Genomic DNA, 13748 nt, shown 5'->3' on the forward strand with positions numbered 1-13748 from the left:
AAGGATGACAAGGTGGGAGCCTGTCTTTTCTCTCTAGGAAAGGAGTTCCAGAATCTGGGAGCAGCCACTGAGAAGGCCCTCTTATGCATCCTCGCCAAATGTGCCAGTTAGGGTGGTGGGGCTGTGAGAGTAAGGCCTCCCCTCAGAGATCTCATGAGAGAGAATGCAGCCCTTCAGATAGCCTGGGCCTAAACTGCATACTGTGTGCATATCTCCTATACAGTGGTATCTCGGGTTACAAACACTTTGGGTTACAGACTCCACTAACCCGGAAGTAGTACCTCGGGTTAAGAATGTTACCTCAGGATGACAACAGAAATTGTGCGCCGGTGGCGTGGCGGCTGTAGGAGACCCCATTAGCTGAAGTGGTACCTCAGGTTAAGAATGGTTTCAGGTTAAGAACGGACCTCCAAAATGAATTAAGTTTATAACCGGAGGTACTACTGTACAGTGGTGCCTCGCAAGACGAAAAGAATCCGTTCCGCGAGTCTCTTTGTCTCGCGGTTTTTTCGTCTTGAGAAGCAAGCCCATTAGCGGCTTAGCGCTATTAGCGGCTTAGCGGATCAGCTGATAAGCGGCTTAGCGGATCAGCTGATAAGCGGCTTAGCAGATCAGCTGATAAGCGGCTTAGCAAAAGGGGGGGGGGAACCCGCAGGAACTTGCAATACATTTTCGTCTTGCGAAGCAAGCCCATAGGAAATTCGTTTTGCGAAGCACCTCCAAAGCGGAAAACCCTTTCGTCTAGCGGGTTTTCCATCTTGCGAGGCATTCGTCTTGCGGGGCACCACTGTACGTATTCTGTCTTTCATTGGCAACCTAAGCCTAGTTGAAATAAGTGTGAATGTGGGTGCAAAATACTTCCAGTACAGAATATATCCCACTCGGGACACACTCCCATTGCAATGGAACAAGAGTATAAGTTGCTTTTTTAAAAATGTGTATGTTTTTGTCCAGATGGCTACCTAATCTGTGTAAACCTTTTCAAGAGTGTTTATGGAAAGTAACTGCAGGATTTCGAAAACGCAGTGTCTCAAAAACATTTTAACATTCCTTCTACTACTTCATTAAATTTCTAGTGCTGTTTAAAGACATCTCTTGAATACTTATTTATATTAAACAGGGCAGTTTTAAAGCAGTTTGCTTAATTTATTCTCTTTGGAACACTGATTTCTGAGGTATAACGGATCTTAACTCTCTCTTAGATGAATGGGCTAGTTTTGAAATACTGGTGGAAAAAACCCACAGCAAACCCCTAGAGGAAGTGTTCTTGGGATTTGATTCAAATATACTTTTACACTTCTGAGCTGGGATAAGACTGAATAAAAATCCAAATGCCCATCAGAGGAATTTATAATTAGCTAGTTTAATGGTATTGCCAAATGACCTGATTTATATCACATTAACCTAGAAACATTGCGGTCATGTTCCAGATTTATAAACCATAAAAGATGCAACGTTTTCCAAACATGTATAATTGTAACCAAAAGCACCTTAAAGACCAACTAAGTCAGTTCTTGGTATGAGCTTTCGTGTGCATGCACACTTCTTCAGATACACAAGTGTGCATGCACACGAAAGCTCATACCAAGAACTGACTTAGTTGGTCTTTAAGGTGCTACTGGAAGGAATTTGTTTTGTTTTGACTTTGGCAGACCAACACGGCTACCTATCTGTAACTGTAACCAAAAGAAGACACTAGTCACCAGTCAACTTTCATCTGTTACTTGGATTGAAACGTCATCTGGGATTCGATCCTAAGATCCAGTTCACATGTGCATGTTCATTACCTGGTGACTTAGCAATGCGAATTGTCACTGACGAAATCCCCAATCTAGCCCCTTATCTGCATTCTCTTTAATTCCAACGTTGGGACTTCATATGCAATTTGCTTGCTTGCGTGTGTGTTTTTCAGTGGTCTTCCATACATATTAGAATGCAGTGCTATGCCAGTCACATTCATTCTGTAATGCTAAGCCCTTCCCGCTAGACAGTAGCATCTTTATTATGGAGACTGACCCCTCGTGAGAAGGGCCATAGCTCAGTGGTAGAGCATGGGCTTTGCATTCCAAAGATCCCAGGTTCAATCCCCAGCATTTTCAGGCAAGGCCGTGAGCCCTTCACAAAGCCCTGGAGAGCTGTTGCCTATCTGTGTAGGTAATACTGAGCTAGACAGACCCAACAGTCAGACACTGTCTAAGGCAGCTTCCTGTGTTGCTAGATGGGAGTGCAACTGCTTATGTAGCCATGACTGGCTGTCAAGAGTTTACCTGGCAATGGTGTTGGTTGGGAGCTGCCACTTTAATTTCCCACAACGTTCCAGTGTATTATATCAGGGTCATTGTGGGAAATGAAAGGAGTACAGCAACTAAATTCAGCTGCTTGGAGCAGTGTCGTCAAAAAAATTAAAGGGCAGGAGTCAGCAATAAGCCCAGCCAAGGCATGGGACCACATCAACTGCCAGGGGTTAATGCAGCTTCTAGTTCCTAAAACCTGTATGAGCTTTCTCCCATTTTTCTGTTCTCTCCAACTTTCTGGGATGCATCCCTTTTGCCACTTGGAAAATACAGATAGGATTGATGTGCCTGCTTCTGATCGCCTGGCTCCACAAACCTATAGGTTCCCATTGCCTTCTGTGTTAACATGTTTGGGTTGTGTGTATTGCATTTACTTTTGTAAAGATTACAGGGAGAGAAAATAATTTTCACACTTTTATTCCAAAAAACCCCCCAACAACCCCCCCCCCATTGATGCAGAAATAGTTTAGCAGAGAAATTTTATTCTTCTACAGAGGCCCACCAGTTTGCAAACACTGACAAGCCACCCTTTTTTAGCAAGTCTACCCATTTCACTTATACAGTCTGTGTTCTGCTTGAAATTTAAATCCAGCTGTTTGTGCAATAAGTGAGAAGGAGAGGGCTAGGGGTTCATGGCGTAGCAGGTACCTATTTTGTAGGGGTCTTTGTTGGGCATGCAAGCACAGAATCGTCTTGAGTAATGTTATTGGGACTAACTAGGAGAAAGGGAGCACCATGGCATTGATATGGGATATATATCTCAGTAAGGTTTAGGTGAGTGTTCTTTTTTCCTGCTATAGGACAGTACAGTCCTACGTAAGTGTACACAGAAGTAGATCTTAATTAAGTCGAGTACTTAATAAATAGGCACAGGATTTGGCTGTTTTATTATTGTACCTCAATAGATTCCTTCTGCCCTCCTCTGCTTTCCTCTAAACTCCACTAAAGGCAAATGATGGTTGTGGAATGACATAGAAGGAAGCTGCTTGGCACAAGGCATTCCACCACTTACACCCTCCGTTCTCAAGAAGCCACCTGCCGTTTGGACACAGAAGGCTTTGTTGGACTAATTTCTTAATCATCTTTGTTTATAATGACATAACCTTCTGGGCTAGTTTCATTCACTGGTACAACACAACGATCGGAGTCTGCAAAAGAGGAGTGACATCCTTCCCCTCTGCACTGAATGTTTGCTGGAGCACCGCCATGATATCCAACCTCAGGGTGGGTGATACAAGTTGAGTTGGGTGGTTCATCCATGTGCCTAAGGTACTCCGCAGCTTCCCCTGCTCCCGGAATGCCTACCAGAAGTCTCTCATAACCTGAACCACCTGTGGGACAATTGCACCCAGTGATATCGCAGAAGAGCTCTGATGAGTAGAGGTCAACGTTGAAGCCCTCTCTATCCCCACCAGGTTGGTCTGAAAGTTTCATCCTAGAATGTTGCAGTTCCTGTATGCCTCTCTTGCTACTTAGGAATTCTGGCCCTGCTGTTTCCTCTACGGGATACACAAGACTCTCTACACCATCTTCCTTAAGATTAGCCAAGGATGAGTCACAGGTTCCCTCTTTACCTGCATTGTTGCATGCCGTGAATTTATTGCTGTGTAGCGCAGTGTTCCCTTTCAGTTCTTTTGGCTGGTCTGTTGAATCTGATCCATGAATTGCAAGGCAGCTCATGGCATCGCAGATCTGAGATTCAATAGTCTCCCGAGAGGATTCCTGGCTCCTGTAGCTATAAGGGACTTCGCCTTCCAAAGCAACATCATTAAGTATGGCTAAGGCTTGGGGGCCACTGGCACCAGGAGAAAGGAAAGTGAGTGGCCATGGTTTATTTGCTGGTGGGCCCCGCCTTGACCCAGGGAATCCTGTGTTCTGAGTCTTGTCCTCTGAGGCTTTTGGATGGGTCTCTGCAAAGTGGAGCGGCTTTTGCGCAATGACAATGTCGCTGTATTTAATCAAGAAATCCTCACTATCGGAGCTTTTGATGCAGGAGTTTGCCAAAGCACTTCCCTGGGCTTGGCTTGCATTTTGCTCACTTGTGAATTTGGAAGCAGCCAGCGGAGTCTCTTCCGTAGTCAATTCAAGAGAAAGTTCATTTCTTTGCCCACCATTTCCAGCTTCTTCAGAGGCCTGCTTGCTGTGGGTCTGCTGAAGATCAAGCATCTCACTTCTTCCTCCAATAATCATGTATTCCTTTCTCTGGCAGGGCCAGTGCTTTCTGTCTAGGTTATCTTCAGGAGAGCAATGGTTTTGGGCTCTTCTCTTCTGTAGGATATCCACCAGATCGCTGTCTCTTACATCCTCTGCAATTTCAAGGAGGTCTTCACACTGGATTCGTGCAAGGAATATTTCAAAGGCAGCTTGTTCTGTTTCCTCCTCACTGAGCTTCTTGGCCAGTGAAAACTCTGTGGTGGTAGTTGCAACGTAGCCAATTTCCTTCAGTAGCTTTTCTACTACGCCTTCTGGGAGAACAGATTGCACATAGTAGACAAAATTTCCTGTAAAAGTCTGGGGAGGGAGGAGAAGAATGATGTTAGGAAACAAGATGGATGGGGGAAACCAAGCACTCGGTACTGCTATGGGTTGTTGTAGCCCATACAATGCTCTACAATGTTGGAAGAACCATAGCTCAGTGTTAGTGCCCAAACTTTGCATGTAGAAGGTTCCAAGTACAATTCTTAGCATCTGAATACTGAAAAATTCAGGACACAAAAGAAAAGTACTTATTCACACCACACAAACTACAGGATCCACTCTGTCAGCTTCCAATGACTACTAGAACTTCAGCCTTTCCTTACTCCTGTTTTTCTTTATGGCATGGCTGGGGAACCTTTGACACCCCCCCCAATGATGCTGTTAGGACTGGGTATTGTCAGTTCCAGCCAGCATGGCCAATGGTCCACAGATGGTGGGAGCTGTCATCCAGCAACATCTGGAGAGACACAGATTCCCTGTCTCTGCTTCCCCCAGCACTCCAATTCGAAATGTGCCCATTGTTCCGAAAAGGTAGGTGGCCCCTGTTCCAGGCCTTATGGACAAATTAAAAACAAACAAACAAATCACCTGGTTCAGACTGAATCCACTAAAAAGTTCTTAAAAGGACTCAAATGTGAAATTGCCCATCTTTTAACAAAGATGACCTTGTCCCCAAAAACATCTTCAACACCAGAGGACTTAAAATAAGAAGAGGCAGTGCTTTCCATGGGGTTACTTAAGGGTAGGCAGTACTGGCACCTCTTTTTTTGTTAAATAGTGTGGCACTTACTGTAACAAATTCATGGTGAATAGTGGCACCCATTTTTCTAGAAAAACAGTACTGAGAAGAGGGAGATATCCAGGAAATTATCACACCTGTTATCTTAACATCCCTGTTCTGGGAAAACTGGTGGAAATAGATAATTATCAAGCATGCAGAAGAACAAGTGCTGCTGAAAAAGAATCAGTATGGCTCCCTCAAGGATAAGTCCTGTCTAATGATAATTTTCCAGAGTCTAAAAAAGTTTGTGGGATTTGCAACATAGCAACATTCTGCTTGTACAATAAGCAGAACCTAAGTCACCAAATATGTTATGCAGGTACAGCACAGCTTAGGAAATAAGAGGATTTCCCAAGAAAGGCAGAGAAACCCATCTGTGAAATGGAGCAGCTTACCTGAACCCTATTAGAATGGTCAATGACAGTAAGGAAAAGGTGCCCATGGAAACAATCCTAATAGCACACTTTTCACTGTGTGCCAATTTTGTGTGAAATGAAAGGCACCCCAACTGTTGTTTTTCCTCCTTCAATTCTGCAATCCCTCCCTCTAAGTTCCTCTTTCTGCCCATGATGATTTCTTTACCTTCCCTGATGAAGGTGAAAATGTAAGACGGGGGGGGAAACAGTGGTGCGGCAACCTGTGGTCCTACAAAGAAGATGGAGTCTAACAATATTTGTTTTGCTTGACACAAGTAGCCATGTGTGGCATCCTCCAGATGTTTCTGCATGAAAATATGGTGCAATAGTTAGTGTGTTGGACTAGGGACAGGGAGGCCCGAGTTCAAATCCCCACTCAGCTGCAAAGCATACTGGGTGATCCTTGGGCCAATCAGTCTAACCTGCCTCACAGGGTTGCTGTGATGATGTAATGCAGGGGGTGGAGAGAATTGGACAAGGAATGAGGAGGCTCAGGGCAGATCCACACGCCACATTTAAAGCATATCCAACACACTTTTTAAGGCACAGGACTTCCCCCAAAGTATCCTGGGAACTGTTGTTTGTCAACAATCAAGGATGCTAGTAAGGACAACTCTGTGAGGGGGAAACTGCAGACCCCAGGATTCTTTGGGGGGAAACCATGTGCTTTAAATGTGCATTTAATAATAATAAATAATAATAATAATAATAATAATAATAATAATAATAATAATACTTTATTCTTTATACCCCGCTCATCTGGCTGGGTTTCCCCAGCCACTCTGGGCGGCTTCCAACAAAAGATTAAAAATACATTAAAACATCAGTCATTTAAAATTCCCTTAAACTGGGCTGCCTTCATGTTCAAATCCCCTCTCTCCTGCAAAGCTTACTGGAGTGATCATTGGACTAGCCACTGCCTCTCAACCTAGGCCTACCTCACAGGGTTGCTGTGAGGATGCAATGGGGCGGGAAGAACCAGGTACACCACCTTGGGAGGAAAGAGTGGGGGTAACAATGCAAAAATTAAACAAACTTCCCCCACCCCATGTCTGGCTGGGGTCGATGGGACCTCTAGGGCAGCAAGCCCTGGAGGGCAGCGCCTTAGCTGGCCCCTGCTGCTTCCTCCAAGGGGACCCGGCTGCCCGCTTACCTTGAGCGACTTGATCTCTTTCCTCCACGGGGAGAGGAAGAGGTTGACGCAAATCAGCTCCAGGAACTCGAAGGCTTTGAGCAGCTTCCGAAAGACGACGCCCCCCGCCTCCCCCTTGGCCGCCAGGCAGCTCTGGGCGAGGCCGGCGACGTCGAAGCCCCCCGGAGCCCCCGCCAAGCCGGGCTCCGAGGCCAGCAGGCGCCGCGCGCGGCTCTTCACGGCCGCCTCGTCGCAGACCAGAAGTTTCCCTTCCGCCCCGTTGGCGCGGTAGAAGGCGAGGTAGTCCCGGAGCAGCTCTGGCGCGGCGCCCGCCCCGGCCGCGGGTCTCTTCATCGCGCCCAGCCAGCCAGCCTGCGCGGGAGACGGAGACGGCGCCTTCTCCCTTGAAATAAGGGCAAGAGGGGCTGAGCTTTGTTAGATAAAAAATTAAGGCACAAACGCACGCACACACACAACGTGCCCGAGCACTTTTAAGGACTCATCCGGACTGAGGAAGTTGTGGCTACATCGGAGCTCGCCCTGCTTCAGCCTCTTCATTGGCCTGCTCATTGATCTGCCTGGGATTTAAATGGCTACGCCGGCTGTCAGTCAAGGGTGGATCAAAAGGACTTTGTTGCCGACCCGAATCAGGAAGTGGTGGGGAATTCGAGGCGCGTCAAAACGAAAGTGAAAAGAGCCGCTTGGGATGGTGTCTGACGCTCTTGGGCGTCTGGAGTGGACGCTGAAAAGGGGCAGTCAACTTTTTTTTTACTCGGAGTAAAACCTATTGAGATGCCAACTTGCGCCTGTTGAATTCCGGTTGTGTATACAGCATATGTTCAAAATACTTTTATTAAACCACATGTCGTCCCACCGACACCCAAGAATCCTGGGAACTGTAGTTTACCCCCCCCCCCACAGAGCTACAATTCCCATTACAGTACCCTAAAAAAACACACCTCCCAGGATTCTTTGGAGGAAATCATGTGCCTGCTCTGTGTAGAATTTAGTTGGTTACAACCCTATTTGTTGTTCCTAGGCAAAATTCAACACTTATTTTATGTTAATTCATAAATTTGTGTCCCCATCCCAGTTCCCAAAGGAGCCCAGCAATAAAACACTAGCATTAAAAATGAATCAAACTTTAAAAACTTTCAAAAACAATTTAAAACATCTAAGAACCTTTCAGAACAACCACATACTGTCACAGCTAATATTTTCAGCGTTATGAGGAACAGTGTCTTTCATCCATCAAATGCCTGGATAAATAGGCATGTTTAAAAATTTCTCCTGAATGTTAATAATGAAGCAGGCAGATGGACCTCACCAGGGAGGGCATTCCACAAATGGGGGAGCCTTTGTTACTCTGCTTCAGGTGCAAAATATTGTTATGAGTTGGGAGGGTAAGTCTCCGTGAAACCTTGGGCCTCCTTCCAAGCCTTCCATCTGGTATCTGTAAAGGCAGAATGTATGCAAGGAAGCCTGCCAACTACTCCCTTTTGTCAAGGGAATGGCTTTAGCAGGCCAGTTAAGTGCTCATCAGCATCTCAGAGAATGAGCTAAGGGGTGGTGCTCTTCAGGATAGGTGGGGCATTTCCCCACATTCCCCTCACCTGGCTGGAGGCCAGGTGATCCTCTTTAGCCAGAGTTGTTGTTATTGTGCGCATGAGCTAAAAAGCTGAATGCTAGAAGCTACACACAAAGAGATTTGCTTGCACTGTGTTGGACTTTGGGGCTCCCCTGGAAAACTAAAGGGGGAGCAATATCTATGGAGCTGCTGTGAGCCCCTCCATCTTGTGCTCAGTGTAAATAAAGCCATATATCCCAAAGACACCAGAGTCTTCACTGACCTTAATTCCTAGGAAACTGAACCCTGGGCAGGTGTTTGGAACTGCTGGAGTCACTCACAGCTCAGAGATTGAGGTGGCCCTCATAGGCTGAGGGTTGTTGCCCATGTTAGCTCTACTCCAAGGAGGCCCACTGAAAGCGATGGAAATGACTATATTAAGCCCCATTAAAATTTCAGTGGGTCTACTCTTGAGTATGACTTAGCTGTATACAACCCTTAGTGTTAGGATTAAAAACTGGCTTTGCAATGATGTCTCTATGGAGAATTTCACCATATTCTGCCTGGCACGGTTTTTCCTGCTGCTGCAATATAATGATGAGAAAAGTCTGCAGTTGCCCCTCTAAGGTACAGTGATTTTATCTATAGTGAGTCAGAGTATGGCATACCACAAAGACTCCGGATCTCAACCACCTGCCAAATCCTACTCCATGTCAAGTTAGCAAGATAAGTGTTTGCTTTCACGATCTAATTAGACAGCTGCTTCAAGAGTCTTCCATGAATTGACCTGTGATTACTTTTGAGTTGCAATCAACAACACCATAATGTTATAGAGCAGAAATGCCTTATTCCCCAAAGTACCAGGATGGATCTTTCGAGCATCATTTATAAATTAATAATCGTAATTTCCTTAAGGAGTCATGATGATGCATTTGCCCTTCAATAGAAATATAAAAATGGGCTTTCACATTCCAGATCTGATAATTATCCAAGATTCAAAGAGAAGAGTATTTTAGACTGAAAACACTTCAGAGTGAAAACTATGAATGAAAACAGGCAAGATCCAAACACACTGGTGTTTGAAACCAGTGGAGGTTCGCCACACCATGTAAGGAAGGTAGAACTGGATCCAATTTCCCCCCTTCTTCTACTTGTTTAAGCCTTGTTCTGGGAAAGATAGATAAGAACGTAGAAGGCTGTTTTATACTGAGTCAGACCATTGGCCCACCCAGTTAAATATAGCCTACACTAACTGGCAGTGGCCTTCCATGCTTTCAGGCAGGGGTCTCTCCTAGTCCTACCTGGAGATGCTGGGGCTTGTACCTGGGTCCTTTTGCATGCAGAACAGATGCTGTACCACTGAGCTCTGTTCCTTCCCTATGGCCCTCACCCAGGCATGTGAGAGCAGCCAGAGCAATAGATGGAGGGGACACTGTCTGGCAGTCAAACCAGGCAATGGGGGCGGGGGGAGGGCGGGGCTGGTCCAATGGTAGCTCTGCTAGCCTGGCTATTGTTGCATTGCAGCAGAATTGTTGGGAAGAGTGAAGGAGTGTGTCTTGCGGTCAATTTGTTGGAGATCTTGGCCACAGATCCATATAAGGCCATCATTGCTTTGCAGCTTCCAATGTCCCTAATGTGCCACAAGCCTCTTTCTTCTGTTTTTGCCCTGGTGGTCTGATATAGCTCCATCACCAGAAGTGACTATTATTATTATTATTATTATTATTATTATTATTATTATTATTACTACTCCCTAATGAAAGGAAACACAGGAAGGGAATGTATGATGAATGGACACCTGTCCTACCCCCAACTTGCACACAATGACAAAAGGGAGAAGATGGAGCAGCAAAGCTTCCACTAGTCTGACCCTTTCCTTCCAGGCAATTGTACAGATTGGGCCCAGAGGGAGAGGGCAGGGGTGACTAGCAACGAGGAGGATGAGTCACTCAGAAGGCATTTTGACTGAGGTTCCCCCTAAAACCTGTAGACCACTTTTCAATTTGCGCTCCCAAAGGGGTGAACAAATAACATGATTCCAATAAGTAAAACAGTGCAGTATCAAAATTGCTACACACACACACACACACACACACACACTCACACATTCATTCACACTGCCCATTCAAAACTCATATACATGGTTCCCTCCCACCCCCAAATCCTAGGAACTGTAGTTTGTTAAGGGTGCTATGAGTTGTTAGGGACTCTCTCAACAAACTACAGTTTCCAGGATTCTTTGGTGGAAACATTAAAGTAGTATAAGAGGGCTTTAAATGAATGGTGTGGCTATGATCATACTCACAGAATCATATATGAGAAATAAAAAAGCAGCAAAATAAAGCACCAGAGGGGTTTAAGTCCTGAAGTCATGGAAGCATAAAACTGTCTTTACTTGGATACAAAATTATATCACTGAGAGGGATAAACAAACAGCTTATAAAAGGGCTTTCCAAAGTTCTGGTGCTGCAACCAAGTAGAACCTTTTTCTGGTGAAAATGAATCCATGATCCATTGAGGAGCCCATGATAATCTTCTGAACACCCCAAAATTCTTTGGAACACCATCTGAAAAACCCTTGCCTTATATACACCTGTTGGAGCAAGGTTAAGAGATAATTTGGATGTCTTTGTGGGGTTTAGATTGCATGTTACTGTTAATCACCATCCACCAACAACAAACAACATTTTTATCCTGATGCCCTTCCAAGGAACTTGGGCACAGTCTCTTTTGCACCTTTCCCACCCTCACAACATCCCTGTGAGGTAGGTGAGATGTGAGCAACTGGCTCACAGTCACCGAGGGAGTCTCACTACTGAGTAGGGATTTGAACCTGCATCTTCTCAAGTTTCTAGTCCAGCATATCACACTGGCTCCTTCCAGTCAGATTTGTGCATTTCATTGCTTTATAAAGACAAGTGGAGAAATTTGAGGGCCAAGCTAGACATGATGTTAAAATTGGCATTTAATATACAGGATTTTTTAAAAAAGGTTTGGGGCAGGGACTGATAAGTATTGGGGTGGTAGCAGGTCTCAAGTGGGGAATTTACTCTTTTCCTTCCTGAATTTTTTTTCTTCTCCGGAGCTGCTATTTGTCATGACCTCAGAGTCTAGCAGTGATCAAGGCTCAAAGCTGGAGGGCTTACGAGTCTCCAGCTACAGAGGAAGACTAGATTCACAACTTTGAGCCTGCTCTTGGAGATCAGGAGACACCCCCCCCCCCGAGCTTGCCAGACAGGAGCCATTCCCTACCACTAGGGCCTGCAGTCAGAGCCAGGACTTCCACTAGCATCTTTTCCTGAGCCTAAGGAATCCAGTGCCTCCTGATGGTCACTGGTCCAGCAGTGTAGAGCATACACTGGAAGGGAGGCGATGGAATGGAGGATGAGTGCCTGTCTTCAGGCCAGAGGGTAGGCCCTTTAAGAAGTTAAAGTTATCTACAAGAGGGTGGAGCCTGGGGGAGGTAGTCTGGGAGCAGAGGCTGTAAAAAGGCTGTCTGCTCACTTGGTGCTGTCCGTGGTTCTGCAACTCCTGACCTGACTTGCTCAGGGGGACACAATACTCTATTGCAGGCATAGGCAAACTCGGCCCTCCAGATGTTTTGGGACTACAACTCCCATCACCCGCAGCTAACAGGACCAGTGGTCAGGGATGATGGGAACTGCAATCTCAAAACATATGGAGGGCCGAGTTTGCCTATGCCTGCTCTATTGGCATCCCCCCCCCCCGCAGCACAAATATTGGCTTTGGGATTTCCCCCAAGAATGCAGCAGGGGAGGAAAATGTTAAATCACCCTTCCACTCCTGCTGTGACCCTGATAATTATCAGCCGCTACTACCCCGCCCCAAGTTGACACTGTTTGCATTTTTTAAAAAGAACTCTGCACATTACATGCAAATACACATTTAACATCAACTCTACTTTGGCTCTGAGTAGTTGTTAGGTGCAATGGCTAAACATGATCTTCACAAGCAGAGGCAGTATACCTTTGCATAGTAGACACCAGGGACACAGTAAGGCAAGGCGATCCATCACCTATATGCCTGGCTGCTTGTGAACGTGTCAGTGACAGCTGATTTGTCCCTGTCAGAAACAAAATGTTGGGTTAGATGTACCTTGGTCTTATGCAGAAAATAAGGAGATCAGAGCTGCTTTTTAGCCTCAGTGATCCTGTGAGGGAGAAGAGGCTACAAAGCTAGCAATTTGCCAAAGGCCACCTAGCAAGCTGTGGAAGAAGGGATTTGAACACAGCTCTTCTGTATTCCAAACTCAGCACTCAAATGATTGCATCACATGCCTCTTTTTAGTAAGACCTCTCCCAGTAAAAATAGGGAAATGCATATTTTCTTTTGCTTTCCAGTTCTTTGGTATGCAACATAATAATCGTGTCTCATGTCACAATAAATCTCCCCAGACAGCTTGATCACTGATGTGGGTAGGGGAAAAGATTTGTGACAGAAAGTAGATATAATATTTGGGTTTGGAACTGGGTTAGCTCAGTTAGAAATTTAACTGGGAAGCCTCCCGTCTCATTCACTTAAATACACAAACATTTTCCTATTTATAAAATGGGGATATTCTGATACAAACTAAGGATATCTTTTTATCTCTCTTGAGCTGAACTCTACAGCTAAATGAAACACTGAATCCTCTCCTATTACTAAGTCACTGGCTTACATCTACTAACAATTCTTAAAAAGATAGATGCAACCCCTTTATCATATATTCCTTTTGTTCTAAGACATGCAAAGCACTGTAACAAACCTGACAACTAGGTTTGACCGTATGACATACATCTACATTAGAAGTATTTTAGTCCGATGTGCTTTCAAATGCTACAAAAAGACCTACAGGAGATACCCTAGCACAGGAGTTCCCAAACTGTGGTCCATAGACCAAGCTTCACTCAGGTGTGTCTGTGGATTTGTGGTTGAAGACAGGAGATGGCACATCCATTGCATTAAATATCCAGATTGATTTCTGATGGTACTGTTATTGCTTCTATTGTTTTGCAATATGTTACAATAAAGAAAAGAAGCAATAAAAATACATTTAAAAGCTGTACAGCATCTAGTACAG

The 13748-nt window shown here is 45.2% G+C and overlaps 1 protein-coding gene across 1 annotated transcript; it reads right to left on the minus strand.

The window, feature by feature from the left end:
- Nucleotides 1-2697: 2697 nt before the first annotated feature.
- LOC309347609 (uncharacterized protein) lies at nucleotides 2698-7618 on the minus strand. Its single transcript, XM_081872289.1, has 2 exons — nucleotides 7123-7618; nucleotides 2698-4805 (listed from the first exon to the last, which is right to left on the minus strand). Exons 1-2 carry the CDS (start codon nucleotides 7453-7455, stop codon nucleotides 3369-3371), a joined length of 1770 nt encoding a protein of 589 aa, XP_081728415.1. The 5' UTR covers nucleotides 7456-7618; the 3' UTR covers nucleotides 2698-3368.
- Nucleotides 7619-13748: the final 6130 nt, after the last annotated feature.

Source organism: Podarcis erhardii, assembly GCF_964252035.2.
Source record: "Podarcis erhardii genome assembly, chromosome: 7".
Lineage (NCBI taxonomy): Eukaryota > Metazoa > Chordata > Lepidosauria > Squamata > Lacertidae > Podarcis > Podarcis erhardii.

Coding starts and splice junctions, on each gene's coding strand:
- LOC309347609 (XM_081872289.1), bottom strand. CDS start 7,455: ATGAAGAGACCCGCGGCCGGGGCGGGCGCCGCGCCAGAGCTGCTCCGG. Junction 4,806..7,122: donor AAGAGATCAAGTCGCTCAAG/GTAAGCGGGCAG, acceptor CTCCCTCCCCAG/ACTTTTACAGGAAATTTTGT.